Source organism: Neovison vison, chromosome X (genome assembly GCF_020171115.1).
Source record: "Neovison vison isolate M4711 chromosome X, ASM_NN_V1, whole genome shotgun sequence".
Classification (NCBI taxonomy): Eukaryota; Metazoa; Chordata; class Mammalia; order Carnivora; family Mustelidae; genus Neogale; species Neogale vison.
The window spans coordinates 69,786,521-69,809,104 of NC_058105.1; the positions used below are offsets into that span (position 1 = coordinate 69,786,521).

At 39.1% G+C, this 22,584-nt stretch overlaps 1 protein-coding gene across 5 annotated transcripts in view; it reads left to right on the plus strand.

Moving 5' to 3' along the window:
• PHKA1 (phosphorylase kinase regulatory subunit alpha 1) overlaps positions 1-19,525 on the plus strand; it is a 142,432-nt gene extending 122,907 nt beyond the window's left edge. For 2 of the 5 annotated variants that reach the window (XM_044236021.1, XM_044236024.1), the window contains 11 exons: positions 1,059-1,138; positions 2,387-2,465; positions 2,576-2,705; positions 7,896-7,997; positions 8,913-9,028; positions 9,162-9,200; positions 10,822-10,872; positions 13,372-13,542; positions 15,675-15,728; positions 17,615-17,815; positions 19,020-19,525. In XM_044236021.1, the coding sequence (XP_044091956.1) occupies positions 1,059-1,138; positions 2,387-2,465; positions 2,576-2,705; positions 7,896-7,997; positions 8,913-9,028; positions 9,162-9,200; positions 10,822-10,872; positions 13,372-13,542; positions 15,675-15,728; positions 17,615-17,815; positions 19,020-19,193 (1,197 nt within the window). In that variant the 3' untranslated portion in view covers positions 19,194-19,525. The remainder of the gene's footprint in view (positions 1-1,058; positions 1,139-2,386; positions 2,466-2,575; positions 2,706-7,895; positions 7,998-8,912; positions 9,029-9,161; positions 9,201-10,821; positions 10,873-13,371; positions 13,543-15,674; positions 15,729-17,614; positions 17,816-19,019) is intronic. The other 3 variants (XM_044236023.1, XM_044236025.1, XM_044236022.1) reach the window with 2 other exon arrangements.
• The last annotated feature ends 3,059 nt before the right edge of the window (positions 19,526-22,584 follow it).

Genomic DNA, 22,584 nt, shown 5'->3' on the forward strand with positions numbered 1-22,584 from the left:
AGGGAGCTCAATGTGGGGACCCGATTCCAGGGCTCCAGGATCATGACCTGAGTTGAAGGCAGTCACTTAACTGACTGAGCCAGCCAAGTTCCCCATACTTGATTTTTTTTAAAGATTTTATTTATTCATTTGACAGAGAGAGATCACAAGTAAGCAGAGAGGCAGGCAGAGAGAGAGGAAGGGAAGCAGGCTCCCTGCTGAGCAGAGAGCCCGATGCGGGACTCGATCCCAGGACCCTGAGATCACGACCTGAGCCGAAGGCAGCGGCTTAACCCACTGAGCCACCCAGGCACCCCAGCCCCATACTTGATTTTTAAGGCAAGCACAACATCTAATCCTGGCATAAAGTTCCTGATACTCAATTCGTTTTTTTGTCTCTGAATGTCAAGTGCACAATACCGAAGTTTATAAATGATAAGATGTTATAAATGACAAGAATTCTACAGCTTAAGAATGAATTTACACTCACGAAACAAACTGTGGGTTGCTGGGGGGAGGGGGATTGGGAGAAGGGGGGTAGGGTTATGGACATTGGGGAGGGTATGTGCTTTTGGGTAAATTGGAAGGGGAGGTGAACCATGAGAGACTATGGACTCTGAAAAACAATCTGAGGGGTTTGAAGTGGCGGGGGTGGGTGGGAGGTTGGGGTACCAGGTGGTGGGTATTATAGCGGGCACGGCTTGCATGGAGCACTGAGTGTGGTGAAAAAAAATAATGAATACTGTTTTTCTGAAAATAAATAAATTGGAAAAAAATAAATAGTTATAGATGATACCAAAAAAAAAAAAAAACTACGTTAGATTAAAGAAACAGTTCCTTTGTAAAAAAAAAGAAGAATGAATTTACAGTAGGCTAAACTTCCTATCTCTTAGGAGATAAAAATACCTCATTGTTTCTTCTTAAAAATCTCTCTCTTCAGATTTACATATTTCCTGAAAAAGATGGTTTGGTGTCTCAAATAAATTAAGGGGAAGCAGAGGTCTGTGGGCCGAGAGTAATTGTCATGGAAAGCTAAAGTGGTATGGGAAGGATAATGCTGTTATGCTCTCTCTTCTTAGGCCTGCACAGCCCTTCTCTCCCACCAGAAACATTTGACAGTGGGACTCCCTCCAGAACCTCGAGAGAAGACCATCTCTGCGTGAGTATGGTTTTTGGTTGGTTTGATCAAGTTTCTCTGAGACCTTAAGGAGCTGTGTGAACTGACCACAATTCTCTTTCCCTAATCTGTTACTGAATGATAATGGCCTACCTGTGTGGGCTTCTGTCAGCGACACTTGGCATGAGAATGTTGATAATGACAGGGCATGAGTGAATGAAAGAGTATATCCACAAGAAGTAGTATGCAAATGTAGTTTGCTTTTTATGGTTTTTTTTGTGTGTGTGGTGGTGATGGTTTTTGTTTTTGTACTTGTTTTTTACTTATTGGCTTTCCTGAGCCTTACATCCAAAGGCGGTCCAAAACAGGGCAGGCAACTAGAATTAGCATCCACAAAATATTTGCTATACTCTAGACTTTCTTCCAAGCCTCTCTCTTTGACGTATAGATGGCTGTTTTCTCCTTATGTCTCTTCACAAATTCTTCCCTCTATATGTGTCTTTGTGTCCAGATTTCCCAAATTTTTATATAAGAACACCAGGCATAAAGGATTAGGACCCAATCAATGACCTTACTCGAACTTAATTGCCTCTGTAAAAACCTCATCTCCAAATAAGGTCACACTCTGAGGGACTCTAGGCTAGGATTTCAATATATGAACTTTGACAGCACACAATTCAACCCATAATACCTTACTCTTAGCAAACAGAACGTTTTTATCACAAATCAGATCAATTTTTGCCACTACTGTGGCAATCCAAAAGAAGATGGCATTGTCCATGCCCCATTCCTCCAGAGTGATTAGTATCAAAGGAGAGTCAAAAGTGTGGGAAGAGGTATGCTTATTTCTCTGTGTGTGTGTGTGTGTGTGTAAACTGATGAAACTATAAAATCAATATAACTAAGGTATGATCATAAAATAACAAAATGGTTTCCAAAAGGCAAAGCTTAAATTTAGTTTATTACTTTCTGGCCATAATGGTTACTTGTCATATGTTAAGAATTAACCATGAAAGACTGGTGTGGAAAGACCTCGTGGGTGATTTTTAAATAAAAGTTTGAAGAAGAAAGGCAATCTAGCTTTAGAGAGGAAAGAGGAGAGCTCTCCTGAGTTGACAGAGGCCAAAGTGGTTTGGGGAGGCAATGAACTTTTAAGGACTGAAAGAACCAAATGCTACCAACAATGATTAAACACTGAAGCTTTTTTAAACACTGAAGGTTTTTTATTTTCTCTGTGTACTGAAGCTTAAACAGTGACAGAATTTTGTCTTTCACCATCTTCTCCTTCAGACCTCTGCCCTATGAAGTGCTCACTCAGCTGATAGATGAAGCCAGTGAAGGGGACATGAGCATCTCGATCCTTACACAGGTGAGCAGAATTATGACATCTAATATGGTGATTGATATTTTTGTTTTCATTTGATCTGGTGCTTTGTGAGACCTGGACCATAATTTTTTCTATATTCATTCCACGCACAGGAAATAATGGTATATCTAGCCATGTATATGCGAACTCAGCCTAGCCTCTTTGCCGAAATGTTTCGACTTCGAATTGGTCTAATCATACAAGTTATGGCTACAGAACTGGCCCACTCCCTCCGATGCTCAGGTACTCATTTTAGTAACTATTTTTGGCAGAATTCACTATTAATGTAGGGCTATTGTGTTTTGGATCGGGAGGGAAAGAAAGTGAAAACATTTTATTAGCAGCTCAGAAGCTGCATATAGCAATCTTGTTCCCATGTTAGTCAACTTCTATTTCTACAAATCACGAGACTGGTATTATCACAGATTTATGTATTTGTTCTGCAACTTTACAATTCCACCTCTTGGGGGCTCTGCACTCCAAATTACATTCTTTGCAACTTCTAGTGTGAGCCTAAGTATGCATCAAATTGAGTGTGACAGACTGGCTTTGATTCTGACTCGGGCAGTGCAGTTTCTTTTTTTTTTTTTTAAGATTTTATTTATTTATCTGACAGAAAGAGACAGAGCACAAGCAGAGGGAGCAGTAGGCAGAGGGAGAGAGAGAAGCAGGCTCTCCGCTGAGCAGGGAGCCTGATGTGGGGCTCGATCCCACTGAAGCCGAAGGCAGGCACTTAACCCACTGAGCTATCCAGGCACCCTGGCAGTGCAGTTTCTTGACCCCAGATTAAGTCACCACATCAGTTTGATCATATTGTCAGTATTCTGTCTAGTCAATAACAGGATGGAATAAAGGAATGCCATATTTCTGTTGATATTTACCTGACAGTACTCTCCTTGAAATTAACTGTAGGTATATTGGCAAGATAACAGGTTTAGTTAGAAGAAAAGCAGGGGCCTATGGAAGCTGCACAAAATTGTATAAAGTGTGAGGGAGGGAAAGGGACTGCCATGGTGTGACTATTTTTTTTTCATTGGTATTTGTTTGATTGCAATAAGAATGGTGAAATAACAGAGATAGAGATTGTATACAAAAATGAAAGTAAAGTTGCAAAACTCAATTTTAGCCATTATTTCTGTTACCTTTCCCCGAAAGGCTTTTAATTGAGCTATTAACAAGTAGCTAAATTTATTGGCTTGAGTCTAACCTAAATTACATAATTAATATTAAAATAACCTTTTGAAGGAAAAGAGCTAATGATTATTTTATACCTACCATATGTTAGACTCTGGGCTTTTTTGCTTTCTATTTACATATATTATCTCATTTAATCCTATGACCATGCTCTGGAGAAGATATTTTTGTTCTACTTTTAAATAAATCATCTGAATCTCAGAAAGATTAAATAACTTGCCTAAAGTAACTTTACTTGCCTAGTAAATAGTACCATTTGAGTCGAAGTCTGCCTGATTCCAAATGATTTCCAGTTCAGCACATTGTTATGGATTACATGTATTGCATATATACATGTATTACATATATACACACACATATACATAAATGTATTACATATACACTTGCACACATATGCAGGGATGTTTTATTAGGGTCTAATTATTTAAAAGATTATTTATTTATTTATTTTTTGACAGACAGAGATCACAAGTAGGTGGAGAGGCAGGCAGAGAGAGAGGGGGAAGCAGGCTCCCTGCCGTGCAGAGAGCCTGATGCGGGGCTCGATCCCAGGACCCTGGAATCATGACCTGAGTCAAAGGCAGAGGCTTTAACCCACTGAGCCACCCAGGCGCCCCAGGGTCTAATTTAATCATAAACCCCATTCTTCAGTTATCTTTCATTTCCTATTACTGATTTTTTTCCCCTGTGGATTCATCAAAACCATGGCTCTTTACTTCTTATACAATGAAATCAAGATCCCTGGGTCTGATACTCGAAACGTCAACAGTCCTACCTCCTATTTTCACAGTATTTCCCACTAATTTTTTCAGTTACCATCCTTGGAGACTGATGTCTCCTCTGATTTCCAAAGCATTAATTGTCTACAATTCTCATTTGGTACTTAGTCTAGACTTTTTTTTTTTATTATTTATCTTGTTTACATGTGTAATCTCTCCCAAATAGCTGTTAAACTTCTCAAGGTCAAGTACTTGTCATAACTGTTTGTTACTAAAGTCATGACCTACATGTAGTAAGGTCTTACTAACTGTGGTTATTATTTTTTCTTTTTCAAGTTTTTATTTAAATTCTAGTTGGTTAACATACAGTGAAATATTAGTTTCAGGTCTAGAATTTAGTGGCTCATCATTTACATACAACACCAAGTGCACATCACTACCAGTGCACTCCTTAATTCCCATCACCCATTTAACCCATCCCCCTGCCCACCTCCCCTCTAGTAACCCTCAGTTTGTTCTATATAGTTAAGAGTCTGTTTTCTCTCTCTTTCCCCCCCGCCATGTTCATCTGTTTTGTTTCTCAGATTCCATATGGGAGTGAAATCATATGGTATTTGTCTTTCTCTGACTGACTTGTTTTGCTTAGCGTAATACTCCCTGGCTCCAACCACATCGTTGCAAAAAGCAAGATTTTATTCTTTTTGATGGCTGAGTAATATTCCACTTTTTATATATATGTATATATAAAAAATATACATATATACATATATATATACACATATATATGGGGTTAAGCCTCTGCCTTCAGCTCAGGTCATGATCTCAGGGTCCTGGGATTGAGTCCCACATCGGGCTGCCTGCTCGGCAGGGAGCCTGCTTCCTTCTCTCTCTCTCTGCTTGCCTCTCTGCCTACTTGTGACCTCTCTCTGTCAAATAAATAAATAAAATCTTTTAAAAATATATATATATCAAAAGCTTCTGCACAGCAAAGGAAATAGTCAAGAAAACAAAGAGGCAACCCACGGAATAGGAGAAGATACTTGCAAATGACAGTACAGACAAAAGGTTGATATCCAGGATCTATAAAGAACTCCTCAAACTCAACACACATGAAACAGACAATCATATCAAAAAATGGGCAGAAGATATGAACAGACACTTCTCCAATGAAGACATACAAATGGCTATCAGACACATAAAAAAATGTTCATCATCACTAACCCTCAGGGAGATTCAAATGAAAACCACATGGAGATATCACCTTACACCAGTTAGAATGGCCAAAATTAGCAAGACAGGAAACAACATGTGTTGGAGGGGATGTGGAGAAAGGGGAACCCTCTTATACTGTTGGTGGGAATGCAAGTTGGTGCAGCCTCTTTGGAGAACAGTGTGGAGATTCCTCAAGAAATTAAAAATAGAACTTCCCTATGACCCTGCAATTACACTCCTGGGTATTTACCCCAAAGACACAGATGTAGTGAAAAGAAGGGCCATCTGTACCCCAATGTTTATAGCAACAATGGCCATGGTCACCAAACTGTGGAAAGAACCAAGATGCCCTTCAACGGACGAATGGATAAGGAAGATGTGGTCCATATACACTATGGAGCATTATGCCTCCATCAGAAAGGATGAATACCCAACTTTTGTAGCAACATGGATGGGACTGGAGGAGATTATGCTGAGTGAAATAAGTCAAGCAGAGAGAGTCAATTATCATATGGTTTCACTTATTTGTGGAGCATAACAAATATCATTGAGGACAAGGGGTGATAGAGAGGAGAAGGGAGTTGGGGGAAATTGGAAGGGGAGGTGAACCATGAGCGACTATGGACTCTGAAAAACAATCTGAGGGGTTTTAAGTGGTGGGGGGTGGGAGGTTGGTGGAACCAGGTGGTGGGTATTACAGAGGGCACGGATTGCATGGAGCACTGGGTGTGGTACAAAAACAATGAATACTGCTATGCTGAAAATAAATTAAATTAAAAATAAATTTAAAAAAAAAAAAATATATATATATATATATATATATTCCCCACTTCTTTATCCATTCATCAGTCAATGGACGTTGGGGGTCCTTCCATAATTTGGCTTTTGTTGATAATGCTGCTATAAATATTGGGGTGCAGGTGTCCCTTCGAATCACTATGTTTGTATCCTTCAGTTAAATGCCTGTAGTGCAATTGCTGGGTCGTTGGGGTAGCTCTATTTTCAACTTCGTGAGGGACCTCCAAACTATTTTCCACAGTGGCTATACTAGCTTCCATTCCGACTAACAGTGTTAAGAGGGTTCCCCTTTTTCCACATCCTCACCAACATATGTTGTTTCCTGGCTTGTTAATTTTAGCCATTCTGAGTGGTGTGACGTGGTATCTCATTATAGGTTTTTTTAAAGATTTTATTTATTTAAGAGAGATTTCATTTATTCACAAGGAGGGGGAGGGGGAGAGGGAGAAGCAGACTCCCCACTGAGCAGGGAGCCCAACTCGGGGCTTGATCACAGGACCCTGAGATCATGACCTGACTGGAAGGCAGACGCTTAACCTACTGAGCCACCCAGTTGCCCCACTCATTGTGGTTTTGATTTGTACTTTCCCAATGCCAGGGGATGTTGAACATTTTTTCACATGTCTATTGGCCATTTGCCATTAGTATTTCTTCTGTATTTAGACATGTATTTCACATGTCTAATGGCCATTTGCCATTTCTTCTTTAGAAAAATGTCTCTTCATGTTTTATGCCCATTTCTTGGGTAGATTATTTGTTTTTTGGGAGTTGGGTGTGATAAGTTCTTTACAGATTTTGGATACTAGCGCTTTATCTGATAAGGCATTTGCAAATATGTTCTCCTATTCTGTAGGTTGCCTTTAGTTTTGTTGACTGTTCCCTTTGCTGTGCAAAAGTTTTTATCTTGATGAAGTCCCAGTAGTTCATTTTTGCTTCCTTTCCTTGCCTTTGCTGCAATGGTGGCTCAACATCTGCAAACTGATCAATGTGATACACCACATTAATAAAAGAAAGGACAAGAACTATATGATCCTCTCAATAGATCCAGAAAAAGCATTAGATAAAGTACAGCATGCCTTCTTGTTTAAAACTCTCCACAGTGTAGGAATAGAGGGAACATACCTCAGTATCAGAAAAGCCATATGTGGAAAACCCACAGCAGATATCATCCTCAACAGGGAAAAATAAAGCTTTTTCTCTAAGGTCTGGGACACAACAGGGTTATCCACTCTCACCACTGCTATTCAACATAGTACTAGAAGTCCTAGACTCAGCAATCAGACAACAAAAAGAAATAAAAGGATAAAAGGCATCCAGACTGGCAAAGAAGAAGTTAAGCTTTCACTGTTCACAGATGACATGACATTCTATGTGGAAGCCCAAAAGATTACATCCCAAAATTGCTAGAACTCATACAGGAATTCAGCAAATTGGCAGGATATAAAATCACTGCGCTGAAGTCAGTTGCATTTCTATACACTAACAACGTCCTAACATTTCTGATGACTAGCTGAGGAAGCCACAGACAGCCTCATGAATCTCAGTCCTTCGGCCATGAAGAACCTCCTGCATCACATTCTCAGCGGCAAGGAGTTTGGAGTAGAACGAAGTGGTAAGATTTGAGTAATGGCATTTCCATTTTAGAGTGTTAGTTTTATCCCACTGATTTTAAAATGTTTTTCTTTTATCAGAGGAACCTTTCCCCCAACTAAATAGAAACCCAATATACGAAACAGTTAAAAGCAAAGCTGTCTTCTGGAACAAGATTTGGAAACTACTGTATGTCTCTTTTTTTCTCCTTAAATGATATATCCCCTAAGTAGATTACTACCATGTTTTGTTTTGAACTGTTCTATCTATTCCTTTACATTATCCTAAATGTCCACTTTAGGACAACCAGCAGCCCATATCACTTGAAACTTTCTTGTATTCCATTTGGCAATAATTCAATAGCATTTACAGTGGTGTGCCTATGTGTATGAAGCTGTTATAGTGCATCTGACACATCCTTTCACCTTTGCATTCAGACACATCTTGGAGTCCATCACAAATTAATCCTCCACCTGCACTTGGTGGTTTGTCTGTGGAATTTGGTATCAAGCACCTAAAACAGGGCAAATGAAAAAGTTTATCTCTCATGCTCAACTTCAGGCTTAGGATAAAGAAATATACAATGTCAGGTGGATGGATACTAGACCCCAGAGTGGTAAAAAAAATAAAAAAGATATAAAGCAGTGCTTCTCAAGCCTTACTGTGCATAAGAATAACCTGGGAAACTTGCTAAAATGCAAACTGCTTCAGTAGGCCTGGAGTGGGACCCAAGATTCAACTAACAAGCTCCTAGGAGATGCTGATGCTGCTGGTCTGTGGACCACACTTTGAATAGCAAGGTTATAGTTGGTTGGTTGTTTTTTATTATTATTAACATAAAAGGAGGACACATATCCAAGTCTTTTAAGCGTGGTGGAGAAAATAATTTGAACCTAATTATCCTCTCTCTTTCTCTTTAATCTGTCATGCTATGTAGTTCGTCCCACTGATTCAAATGTTAGCCCTGCTATCTCTATCCATGAGATTGGTGCTGTTGGGGCAACCAAAACAGAACGAACTGGGATAATGCAGTTAAAAAGTGAGATAAAGCAGGTAAGACATCTTGATATCTCGGGAGATGAGCTAGGATATTGTCATGTTTAAGAATCTTCTTTTGGAATCAGACTTTGTTGGGATGGTGTGTTTTGTTTCATATCCTGCATTTAATCAGAGCCATTTTTTTCAGGTGGAATTTCGTAGACTATCTGTCTCAACTGAGAGTCAGGTGAAACAATTAGGGACCCTTTAACATAATTTAACCTGCCTTTAGGCATGTATAACATGCATGAGTTCATGGCCGTTTTACAAATAAGATAATAAACCACACAGCAGCTTGTTTGATTCTCCATTGTAACATTCATTTTGCAGATCATTTTCTTCTTCTAGACCAAACTATTTTACTAATTTGAGGAGGGAGGTAATTTGTTTCTGATAACAAGAAATTGAAACCCTGAATTCTTCTTGTTTAAATTAACATATAATTTTGGAATGAATTTTCTTTATGAAACTAGTCTCCAATTCCTTACTTTTAAGAACAGGTATTAGAGAGAACAAGAGATGAGGTGAGGGCCTTTTAAAAAATCTACTTTCAGACATTGTCCCCAAATTAGATTTTTATCATTGTCATGATAGAGGTATATGGAAAGTATGTGGACACATAGAGGAAAAAACATCTAAATCAGTCTGGGAGTTGGTGGGAGTCCTCGAACATCATACTGTAGCCTCTTACTCATCTTTCCCTGCATATGAGAATAGGCAGATTATTGTGCTCTAGAAAGAAATATTTAACATAAACTTCCATAGCTTCTTTCAAAACTCTGGGAAATCATGTAATTTCAGAGTCTTTGAGTTGAAAGTACTGAGTTGGTCTCCCCAGTGGAGCTTTTTATGAAAATCTTAAAACTACTCCTCCTGCCTTCCAAACTGATTTATGGTAGCTTGCAGAATTAGCACATCCAGAGGAGGAGAAACAAAATGGAAATTTTATTCGTTTGGGGTTTTGTAGGAATCAGAACCATTAAGGACAAGAATGAGGCCAATGCTTGAAGTTCAGTTTGAAGGAAATTATTCAGATTTATATTATGCAAGGGCAAGAACTGAATGGAATAAGAAACGGCTTTGAAATAGAAAAGTGGTCACTTCTACAGGTTTTTTGGCAGATAATTTGGATAATCTGAACATTTTTCTATCTGAAAGGTGAAAGAACTATGCTTCATACTGAAGAGTTAAACTGATGTTGTTGTCAAACAATCCTTGTTTTGGCCAAGGGTGATTGGCTAACCATTTTACAGTTGTTTATAGTCACACAGTATTACCTACAAGTTCATTATATATTTAGAACTTGAACATGTTCCCAGCTAGATTACTATGATATTAAGGACTTGACCTATGCAGCTATATCATTTAATTCTTTTTTTACACATCCACTACCTATAGGACTTCAAGAGAGCCCAAATCATTAGGACTGTAATTTTGATGATTGAGAGTGCTAAATTTTCATTACTTTCTAATTTCTAATTATTGATTTCTGTCTTTACCTGCCTCTCTGGTATTTCGTATTGTTCTAAATCCTTTTCTCTACCACTCACCAATGCCCCTTTTTCTGATCATGGAAAAAATATTTTTAAGGGTCGGTATTTTTTTGTTTGTTTTGGTTTTGGTTTTGGTTTTGGTTTTACCCTTTACCATGACTTCTAGAGTAAGGCTATTGCATCAGCGTTTTAAATAACATGCTGGCTAGTTACTTGAATTGTCTGTAATTTTATTCTACTAATAACTTTTAAAAACACAAATGTTTGCCTTGCCTCATCCCTTTGAAAATCTTATTTTGTCAATTTTTTTTATAGTCCAATGGTGGTCATCCCTCGGGTATAGATTTGATGTCATCGTCTTTTCTGGTAACTGCTGTTATATTATATACCAATCACAAGTGCTTTGAGTGTGCTGTTATGTAAGTCATGACATATACTGACTGACTGAAAAGATAAACAAATAAATCAAGAACAAAAAAATAAGTATATAAATCAACTTCATGTATGGGAATAAAATCTTTCTATTTGTTTTCCCAAAAGGGTAGGGAAGGAGATTCAACTCCAGCCTTTTCTATTTCAGAAAGCAAAATTCAATTTAATAAGTATTTGCTAAGTGTCTGTTTATACACTTATTCTTTCTTTTTTTTTTTTTAAGATTTTATTTATTTATTTGACAGAGAGAGATTACAAGTAGCCAGAGAGGCAGGCAGAGAGAGAGAGAGGAGGAAGCAGGCTCCCTGCAGAGCAGAGAGCCTGATGCGGAACTCGATCCCAGGACCCTGAGATCATGACCTGAGCCGAAGGCAGCGGCTTAACCCACTGAGCCACCCAGGCGCAAATACTATAATTAATTGCATGCCTACTATCCGCCAGGCACTGTGCTGGATAGTATCAGCAACCCCTAGGAACTTATTAAAAATGTAAAATCTTGATCCCTACCCTAGGCCTACTGAATTAGAAAGGCTTGGGTGAGGCCTAGCAATCTGTGCTTTAATAAACTTTCTAGGTGATTCTGATGCACTTTTAAGTCTGAAAACCACTGGATTGGCTATTGTTCTGATTATTAATTTATTTAGTTAATATTAATTGAGTGCCAGTTTTGTGCCAGGCACTGGAAATACAATAGAGAACAAAACATATTTGGTCCTTGCACTCATGAAGGTTACATTTTATGTTTTATTTATTTATTTATTTGACAAAGATCACAAGTAGGCCTAGAGGCAGGCAGAGAGAGAGGAAGGGAAGCAGGCTCCCCCCTGAGCAAAGAGCCCAACACGGGGCTCAATCCCAGGACCCTGGGACCAGGACCTGAGCCGAAGGCAGAGGCTTTAACCCACTGAGCCACCCAGGTGCCCCATGAAGGTTACATTTTAGGAAGACTGATCTTCGATTAAATGTCGTTGGTTTAAATCAATGAGTCATAATGTAGTGGACTATGATTTCAGATTTCTTAAACTGAAGATATTAAGGCAACTCCAACTTTGGTCTTTTTTTTTTTTTTAGATTGTATTAGCTATCATGAGTCCCTTGAATTTCCATATGAATATTAGGATAAGCTCATCAATTTCTGCAAAGAACCCAGTTGGGATTATGATGATTGTGTTCAATCTGTAGATAAATTTCAAGAGTATTGCCATCTTAACAATGTTAAGTCTTCTGACCTATGAACATGGGATTTCTTTCCACTCTGTAGTTTCTTTCAACGTGTCTTAAAATTTTCAGAGTATACATTTTATCCTTCATTAAATTTATTCCTACATATTTTATTCTTTCAGATGCTATTTTAAATGAGATTGTTTTCTTAATTTCATTTTCAGATTATTGATTGCTACTATTTAGAAATATGGTTGATTTTATACTGATCTTATATTGTACAATTTTACTGAACTCATTTATTAGTTCTAATTGCTTTTTGTGAATTCATTCTATATAAGATCATGTCACCTGCAGATATAGTTTTACTTCTTCCTTTCCATTCTGGATGATGTTTATTCCTTTTCTTGCTTAATATCATAGTAACTCTGTTACTATGCTGATCAGAAGTAGCAAGAGTAAAAAACATCTTTTTTTGAGAGAGAGAGAAAGAGAAAACATAGGTGGGGAGAGGGGGAGGGGCAAAGGGAAGAGGGAGAAAGAGAATCATAAGCACCTCCACTTCCAGCACGAAGACTGGTGCAGCACTTGATCTTGCAACCCCAAGATCATGACCTGAGCCAAAATCAAAAGGTGGATGCTTAACCAACCAAACCACCCAGGCATTCCTACTTCTTTTTTAATACAAATATTTATAACATAAATTTCTCTTTAAGCACTGCTTTAGCATCCCTTAAGTTTTTCTATGCTGTGTTTTCATTGATCTCAGAGTGTTTTCTAATTTTCCTTGTGATTTCTTTCTTAAACCACCAGTTATTTAGGGGTATATTATCTGATTTTCACATATTTGTAAATTTCCTAAATTTCCTTCTGTTACTGATTTCTAATTTAATTTCACTGTTGTCAGAGGACATGCTTGGTATGATTTCAATTCTTTTAATTTGATTGAAGCTTATGTTGAAAGCACCAGACTAAGGCATAGACCAGCTAGAAGTTTAACAGAGATAACCAAGAATAGAGACAGCTAAGAACCTCCTGGATGATCAATATTTCTATGGCTCCTTTTAAGTATCACTAGATTGCTTTCTAAAAAGATTGTATCTGTTTACATTGTTGCTAGCTACTCACAATTCTACTGGCTTCACTGTAACCTCTTTATCTTGGAAGTTACACTCAATATGTGGTTTCTAATTCTACAGTGTGTTTATTATTCTGTTCAGAGGAACAGAGATGACTTTTTCTTCACATTCTTTCCTCCCCTTTTCTCCCAAGTCACCTGGAACACCTGTGGCTTCAAGTAGTGGGTCTTTTCCTAGTGCATTTGGTCAACAGACATCTAAAGATAATCGTCAAGGTCAGTGGCAACGTCGAAGAAGGCTAGATGGAGCACTGAACAGAGTGCCAGTTGGATTTTATCAAAAAGTATGGAAAGTTTTACAGAAGGTGAGAATAACATTGTAGACATCTCTTTATTTTCCCCCTTGGTATCCTCAGGCCCCCTTGGTTGGGATAGGACATGACTGTGACATCACCACAATTATATAAATGTCATATGCTCTTATGGACAAAACATAGAAGAAGACCTCATTAGCAAAGTTATTTGGGGGTTTTTTTTTGGTATTATTTATGATTCAGTCTCTTTCTATTATTGTTGTTATAGTCTTGTTTATAAATTAGATTTCAAAAATCATGGCTTCTCTGATGTTGGCCATAGTTGAACATTGTCGGACATTGTGATACATTTGCTGCTTATCAAATTTGGCCACAAAGAGCCCACTTTCTTTGTAGCTACTGTAGAGTGGAAATGTTTTTTTGTAGCAATGTGCTGACGCTATTGTGAAATGACTGTGGTATCTGAGGAGTTAGTGTAAGAATCTATTAAATCTTTTCTTGGATGAAAACTACCAAATAAATCCAAGATCCTAGTGATGCTAATGGCCCAAAGACTCTGTTGGCATGGCCAATTTTTGTTTTTCTTTAAAAGGCTTAGCTTGCCAAAGATAGTTAAGGGGACCTCACACCATTATGACTGTGACAACTTTAGAGGGCCAGGCAGTCCACTGTACTCGTTCATGGGTCTCATTTATAGTTTCTTAGATGCCACTTTCTGCCTCATTACCCTTGACAAGGACCTGAAGAAAATTTCATCCAGAACTTCAAACCCTTTAGTTACATTTCTCCCCTTAGTATACTGATATTCATTCTTCTAGGGACAGAAACAGGTGATCTTTGGGAAAGGTAAAAGTTGATTCTTCAGACTACCAGCTCTGGCAATCTTCTTTTCAAAGAGTACTTAAAACTTGCTTTCCTCTCTCTAACCTCTACAGACAGGTATTTTATCTGTACAGTTATGCCTGCGCTGTGGCAATTCTATTTCACAGACATGTAGTAAGTGCTGTTCTACCCCAGATACATGGAAGGTATGTGTTTTTGTCATCAGGGAGTTTAATCCATAGTTACCTTCTTAAATAGCAGCGATAATGCAAAGCTAAGATGTGTTATGATAAAGGTGCAAAACCTTAAGGCCTTGAGACTGCACGAAAAGGAACATTTAAATGACTAGGAAGATTGACTATTTTGTGGCAGAATCAAACCCTGGACTTGGAACCCTCATGTAAGAGGAAAAACAGATGCCCTCTGCTTTGTCATTCCACTCCTTTTAGAGGATGAATGTAACATAATTACTTTGCACATATGCTTGCAGGCTGGTAATTCTCTGTACAAAGACTGTCATTTGGCATATGAAACATGGGATGGAAGTATCTGGTACCAGAGTCAGTAAACCTATGGGATTGGAATCTTTGTGGCTTACTATATACTGTTTTGACTTAGGTAACATCTAAAATGGCAAGTCATTAATTCCCATTGCTTTTTAATAAATGAGTTGATGGTGAGAGAGAAGATAAAATGTCATTCACTTATGTAGTATTTCTTAAGCATCTGCTGTGCACTAGGCAGAGTCCTAGGTGTTAACAGCGAAAGAGCAAAGAACAAAATAGACAACAATCTCTGCCCTTATGGTGCTTGCATTCCCCCAGGGAGAGACAAACGATAGAGAATAAACATAATAAATAAGTAAATTATCTAGAATGTTAAAAGATGATAAGTACTATGGGAAAAGTACTGCGAGATGAGGGCATCATCAACAGTGCTGACGGGGGATGCTTCACTAGAAACTGCGGCAACTATACATGTCTGCAAGTGCAGCTTTTGAGTTTTCTTCAGCCTAAAAATCTTTCTGAAAGCCAATTAGTGGTGCGTCTGGGACCTAGCATGAGACCTCTCAGATAGTCTCTGAATCTTTGGGCTAGTCTCTCCCAGAAGGTAGACCTTCTCTATCTTTCCCACTCCTTTAAATAGAGGGTAAACCCTGCATGTCCTATAGTCCACCCGTGCTTCTTGACACACAGTAATTACAACCCCTTGGCAAGGACACTTGGGCTGCAGGGCCTTTCACTGGTCTGGGATTACTCAGCATCTACCCAATGGAGCATACTTAGAAATACTACGTGTCTCCTTACAGGCCCCAGTTGTCAGTATATCCTTGGTGACAACATGTTTTTGCTGTCTTGCAGTGTCACGGACTCTCTGTGGAAGGTTTTGTGCTTCCTTCTTCAACCACTAGAGAGGTGAGATTTTGTGCTTTCACATTTATGTGACTGATTGTATAGCTAAAGTATTTCAGGGATCATTTTTTAAAATAATTGTTCTATGTCTCCAAATCAACTAAATGTGGGGTGCATTGGAAGAAAAGAGAGAATGTTTTTTGAAAACAGAATGGGACTATGAGAGAGTAATTACATATTTTATGAATTATATAAGGACAGCCTCATTTAGTGGTTGACTAAATTAGGCTGGTTTGTGTAAGTGTGGCCAGAGTCAGAGAGGACAGACAAGATAGAGATCTAAGAATGGATGACCTCTCATGTTCCCATCCTTCTCATCCCCACCTTTCTCTAGTAGGGTTCCTGTAGACTTTTAGATGATGAACTAGTGGTCCTCAGCTCAAACTGTATGCCACAGCAACCTGAGCACCCACCTCGAATTTAGCAGATTAAAATTTCCAGGGATGGGGCCTGAGCACCAGTACTTAAAAAAAAATCCTTAGAATGAGCCTAATATGTAACTATGGTTGGAAAACATTGCCATGAACTACACACATATGTTATCAGGTGCCTTTATATTTCCCTTCTGGCCCAATCACATTGAAATGATAAAAATAGCCTTTATACAAAACCAACAAAGGAACTAGAATTAGCAAATTAGGAATAGTAAGATTGGATAGTGGAAAATTCTCAAAAACACTGGCATTGTTGCAGATAATGGCTGGAGGGGCCAGGGGAGAAAGCTAATGCTATGCTTCAGGGTTTCCCTCTTACCTAGAGGCCTCTTCTCTAATAAAGAACACCGTGTCCTCTATTTGTTCTTTCTCTGCTTTTAAGCAAGATTGAAATATTAGTGTAATTAATAACAATACATACCTGAATGGTACCTTTACGAGTCTTCAAAGTACCTTCACATGTTCTTTACTTTGATCTTCAACACAGGTATAGGAGACAGCCCAAAGAAGGGATCGTAATTCCCAATTTATAGAAAATGAAACAAATTAAGGGAAACAAATTGCTCAAGGTCATAAAACTAGTAACTGACAAAGGCAGGACTTGAACCTTGGCCTTTAAAGCCCAAATCTCTGGGCTGCCTGGGTGGCTCAGTCATTGAGTGTCTACCTTAGGCTCAGGTCATGATCTTGGGGTCCTGGGATCGAGCCCCACATCGGGCTCCCTGCTCAGCAGGAAGCCTGCTTCTCCCTCTCCCACTCCCCCTGCTTTATTCCCTCCCTCACTGTCTCTCTCTGTGTGTCAAATAAATAAATGAAATCTTTTAAAAAACAAAAATAAAGTCCAAATCTCCAGTGCCACCATATACTCAATACAGTTTTACCCAAACATATTCCTCAATCCTGTTCACCCTAAAGTAACTTTTTTATTTCTTCCTGCCTGCCCATTTTAATCTAACAGTATATAAATGTTCTACATAATTCTAGTCATCATGTAAATACAACTTTAAGTTCCACTTAGATTTTTCTTTTATGCACAGTCGTCATATTTACTCTCTTAAATGACTCTATAAAAACTCATGAAGTTGCTGTCCCATGATGTGCCATTATTTACACAACCATTCCCGTGTTTAGATTACGTTTGGTTTTACACTTGTGACATGCTGCTGTAAACACTCTTGCACATGGGGCCATTTTTTTCCTCTTTTGAATTATTAACTTAGGATGAAGGCTCTGAAATAGGACTGTGGGTTAGAGGGCACTGACACTTTTATGATTCTTGTTATTCATTGCCATATTGCCTTCCAAAAAGACTGAACCAATTTACTCACTCAGGTACTTTGAAGGAGACTGAGCAGTGCTCTTGGCTACTCTGTTTTTACTGCCTTTCAGAATAGGCGATTGATGCCTCCCGGATGATGGGCTCTTAGGAATTGATTCTATTTTTCTCTATCACAGATGACTCCAGGCGAGATTAAATTCTCTGTTCATGTGGAGTCGGTCTTGAATCGTGTACCTCAGCCCGAGTACCGCCAGCTTCTGGTTGAAGCCATCCTTGTCCTCACCATGATGGCAGATATTGAAATTCATAGCATAGGAAGCATCATTGCTGTGGAAAAAATAGTACATATTGCTAATGACTTATTCCTTCAAGAACAGGTAAGCAAACGGCAACAACCCTGTTGTTTCCTCACAGGGGAATGTCTGACACTAACCTGACTGCAGAGCGCTTCATGAAGCCAAGGTCACTCTCTTGCACTCTCTTTCTCATAGCTCTCTTCTGGGCCCCCTTTGTAGTGAGTGGCTTTGAGCTCTGAGGGCTAAAGAAGTAGGTGGTCGGAGGACCTCTGTCTTTCACCAAGTGTTTTGCTATTGTATTAGATGGTAAAGTTGCCCAGAACTCATGAGGTTTTTATGCTTTTCATCATATTTCATTCTTATCAATTGATTTTCTGTAGCAAGAAGGACTTAGTAAGAGACTGTGGGATAGCATATCCTTTTTTGGACTATTAGGGAAAAGAGGTTTGATTTTTGCCCTGGTTTTGGTTTTGTTTTTGCATTCACTACTTACCTATAGGACAATATTAAAGTGAAACTTTTAATTCTACATTTAAAATTTTTCTCAATAGATCTTCTTCAGGAAATTAACCCCCTTTAAGAAATGCAAACTTTTTATTGAAAGCTTTCCAAATGTTTCCTAGATGAAGAGTAGGAATACTAAGGTGAAGGCCATGCACTGTTGTCAATGGGAAGATCTCCAAAATGTGTTAATGGGTGTTTCGTTTTATTCGGCACTGTGGGGGAATGCAAAAGAAATCAAAATTATTTTTATTTTCCAGGACAGTCCTAATTTTAAATATTCTGGATTGCTTTTAGTCCACATGTCAAAAAAAATGTGATCCCTTTTAGGCATAAACTCTAGCTTGGAAAGCTTACAGTCTATTTGAATTAAGTTGACTTGGAAAGAAATCAGGATCAAATGCAAGATAAAATAATATGGGTTGAAATCAGTGGTACTAGAAAGATTCAGACCAAAGTCCTTCTGGGGTGATTTGTTATTATTAACATTTGGCATTTAACAGATACAACTCATTTAATTAACTGTTATCTTTAACTTTCAAGAATTCTAAGCAATCAATACAAATAGTGCTATAGGACTGGGGGACCTAGTGAAAACTGCATGTACAGAAATTCATATTTAACATATTGTGCCAAACTCTGATCCCTTCCCACCTAAACAGCCTAAGACCCAACTAGTTGGCAATGGGGAGGAGGCTCTGAGTTATCCTAATCAGGACTTTAATCAGTAGGATTAGTAATCTTGCCTTTCCCCTGTGTTCTCCCACCCTTAAAAACCAAACAGAAAACCCTCGGTGCAGATGACACCATGTTGGCCAAGGATCCTGCGTCTGGCATCTGTACTCTTCTGTATGACAGTGCACCCAGTGGCAGGTTTGGCACCATGACCTACCTCTCCAAGGCAGCTGCCACCTACGTGCAGGAGTTCCTGCCCCACAGCATCTGCGCCATGCAGTGAGGCCTTTGGGCCCTTGCTGCTGGGAGCCTTTTGACAGCTGGTTCCTGCCTCCATTGATCGTGCATGAGACTGAAGCATGTCGGCCTGATCACTCCTCCCCTGCCCTTTTCCATTCCATCCCACCCAAGAAGAGCGGAAAGTTCTGATAAACTAATTGCTTTAGAAGTGAACCATGGCCTGGGGGGATAAGCTGCCCCCCCCCTCTGTCCTAGGCCTTAATTCTTTCACAGTTCCTGAGAGTTTGCATGTGTTTTTATTCTCTAGATCTATTACAAACGTAGTTTTCTAACTACTGTTTGGAGAGCAGGTATCAATAATAATTTACCGCTGAAGTTTGGTTTTTCTCATGTGTAGTTTTATTGTGTGAATGAGTGGGGGCTGCTTTGGGACATTCTTCCAAGTGGGTAAACCCTGAATTGTTGGATTTTTATACTGCCATAACTTGGAAATACCTATTCTAAGTGCCTTTTCTGGGGAAAAGAGAGTACCAGATCGTTGTTTCCTTCTTTACTCACATTTTGCCTCCCACAGAGTGGTGAACTCCTTTCTGTGTAGAATTATCCTCCCTGTTTTTGTCTTCTCTGTATCTGCATACATAATTGCTACTCTCCCTTTGGGGAAATATCAAAAAATGCAAGTGCAGCATCTATATTTAAGAATTTCTGTATTAATTACGGAAGTCACATCATGTGAAGATGACTGGTACTCAGATGTATTTGTAGCAGAAAATGTAGAATAACCTGGGAGCCAGGAGCCCAGTTCCCAAAAGGAAAGGAGAAGAGAAGATGCCTGTGTGGCATCTTACACCAGGGGAGTAGAGAAGGGATCAGAAGCAGGTTATTGCCCTGAAGAGAGCCTTGTGCTCCAACCTTTGTCTATGAAGAGTGGGCCGACACACAGCACGCATGGCAATTGAAGTCTCTGTCTTTGGCACACTGGAACCCGGCAGTCCAGTCTACAGCTGCCTTACCAAGCAGTCCTTCCTTGGTGGTCCTTACTTGTATCTCTGTCTCACTCGCCTACTCACTTTCTCCAGCATCCAGCCCTAGACCCGCCAGCAACTCCCTGCCTTCCTATCTGTTCTGAAATTCCTCACTTGCATTTTCACTCACTGATTCTAGTTAGTGTTCATAGCTATGTGTATTTTGGTGTCTGTGGGCTTCTATCTGTTTCTTGTAAATGCCTATATTTGGGTACATGTCTAAGCATACATGGCAATTTTTCTAAATATAAGTAGTTTCGATGTGTCTGTATATCTCTCTGTATCTACACGGGGCAGACTATGTAAATACGTGTTTGTTACATGGATGGGGGGTGACCGTGGCCTCCAGGCTGACGTATCCAGGGTAATGGAGGGCTCCTTAAGTCATTTTCCCTAGTCCCATGTTAAAGTAGCCTTGTTTGAAGAATGCTTCTCCTAACTTTCCTCCTTAGTTCAGGCTGCTGTAATAAAAGACAGTAGACTGGGTAGCTTAGACCACAACTACTCATTTTTCCAAGTCTCTGGAGGCTGAGGGGTCCAAGGTGGAGGCACCAGCAGATTCAGCACCTGCTGAGGACCATCTTCCTGGATTGCAAATGGCCACCTTCCTGCAGTCTTCACATGGCAGAGAAAGGGATGGGCAGGGCAGCTACTCTCATCTCTTCTGCTTCTCAATAAGGGCACTAATTTTGTCATGGGACGAAATTACTTCATCTAATCCTGATTACCTTCGAAAAGCTCCCACCTCTAAGTACCATCACACTGGGGATAAGACTTCAAGGTATGAATATCAGAGGAAGATACATATTCAGTCCATAGCACTCTCCTTCCCCTTATTTATGTGTAAAAACTCTACTTAAATTCCCTGTTTGCACTCAAGTAACTGCCTACACAATCCTTTCCTTTCTCTCAGAGTTTTCAGATTTTTCTCCAAGAATGGGGATGGGGACACGGAGCTCTTTAAACAATTCTCACTGAACCAGTGACAATCTTTTGAATACATGAATAAGTGAGCATAGGAAATAGGGTGAGATTAAACAGATAGTGGAAATGGGAGAGGATGGCTGACCTCTTTAGTAGGTCTCTTAGAACAAATGGAAATACACAGTACGTAGCTCTCGGATCACGTGATTTTCTGATCGCTGATAAAGAGAATTTACAACCTGTTCTGAAACTGTTGGTCTTTTCGCTGGCTGCGAGCATGCGCAAACCACAGGAAGTATGTCTGGAGAGGCACCAGGTGAAAACTGCCACTCTCTCCCCTGCTAAGCTAAGTTGCCTGAACTAACCCTGATGGCTGCAGTCCCCTAGGGTTTACTAAGTTGTCCATCACTATGCTCTCCAAACAGTGCTACTTCACACTGAAAGCAACTTTTTGGAAAACTCTATTTGTGTTTTCTTCATTTTAAGCATGTGGTACTAAAAGACACCTTGGACCTTTTTTTAAAAAGCTCTTATGTTTTGAAAATAGAATTAAAAATTAGAATGTCCAATTAAATCACATCTGATGCCAGTGTGCCAAATTTTATGTGTTTTTTTGTGATTGGAGTTTCTTTGGTGGCTCTCTTTTACATACTCTGTTTAATTGTACAGTACAGCCAAAGCTCACTAATTGGGTCAAAGTGGAATAATATTAACACAGAAATCCTATATTTTACATTATATAACATGTTAGATAATATATGTAAAGAAATGCACTTTTATCTTTCAAACACATACCCACTCAAAACTAGGTTCACTAAATTAAAATGGGCTTAGTGACATCTTTAAGGGACCTGTTCTTTTTTTTTTTCCCAAGTTTTTATTTAAATTAGTTACCTTACAGTGCTGTATTGGTTTCAGGAGTAGATTCTAGTGATTCATCACTACATATAACACCCAGAGCTCATCATAATGATAGGGGACCTGTTCTGATGAATGAATAAGACTGATTTTTACTCAGAATTACAACTGTGTGCAAATGGTGCTTCTGTACCACTGGAGGGTACTTAAAGATAATTTGGTCTCCTAAGTATTATAAATACTTGGCAGAATCTTCTTTATACTACCTATTAACCTTTGTGTAACAAGTGAGGGTTTATTCAGCAAGGATGAACCAGTCTCCAGTCCCATCCTACATGGGATGGGAATTTTTAAGTTTTACTACACTGTGGGAATTTCATGCATCTGGTGGGGCAAAAGTTGTTGTTCTTAGCCACAGCTCACAAAAACTTCTACTATCCCCCATTGCATTTACCATGTACCTACACTAATGCAGTGGAGATAAATACAGTGTTGTCCACATTTAGTCTTCATTTCCTATTAAACCTGAGTGACCTTAGGGCTTGGTTTGCCCAGGACAGTCTCCATTTATGCCTGTTGTCCTGGCATAATTATTAATAGCACTCTTTGTCACTCTCAAAAGTGTCC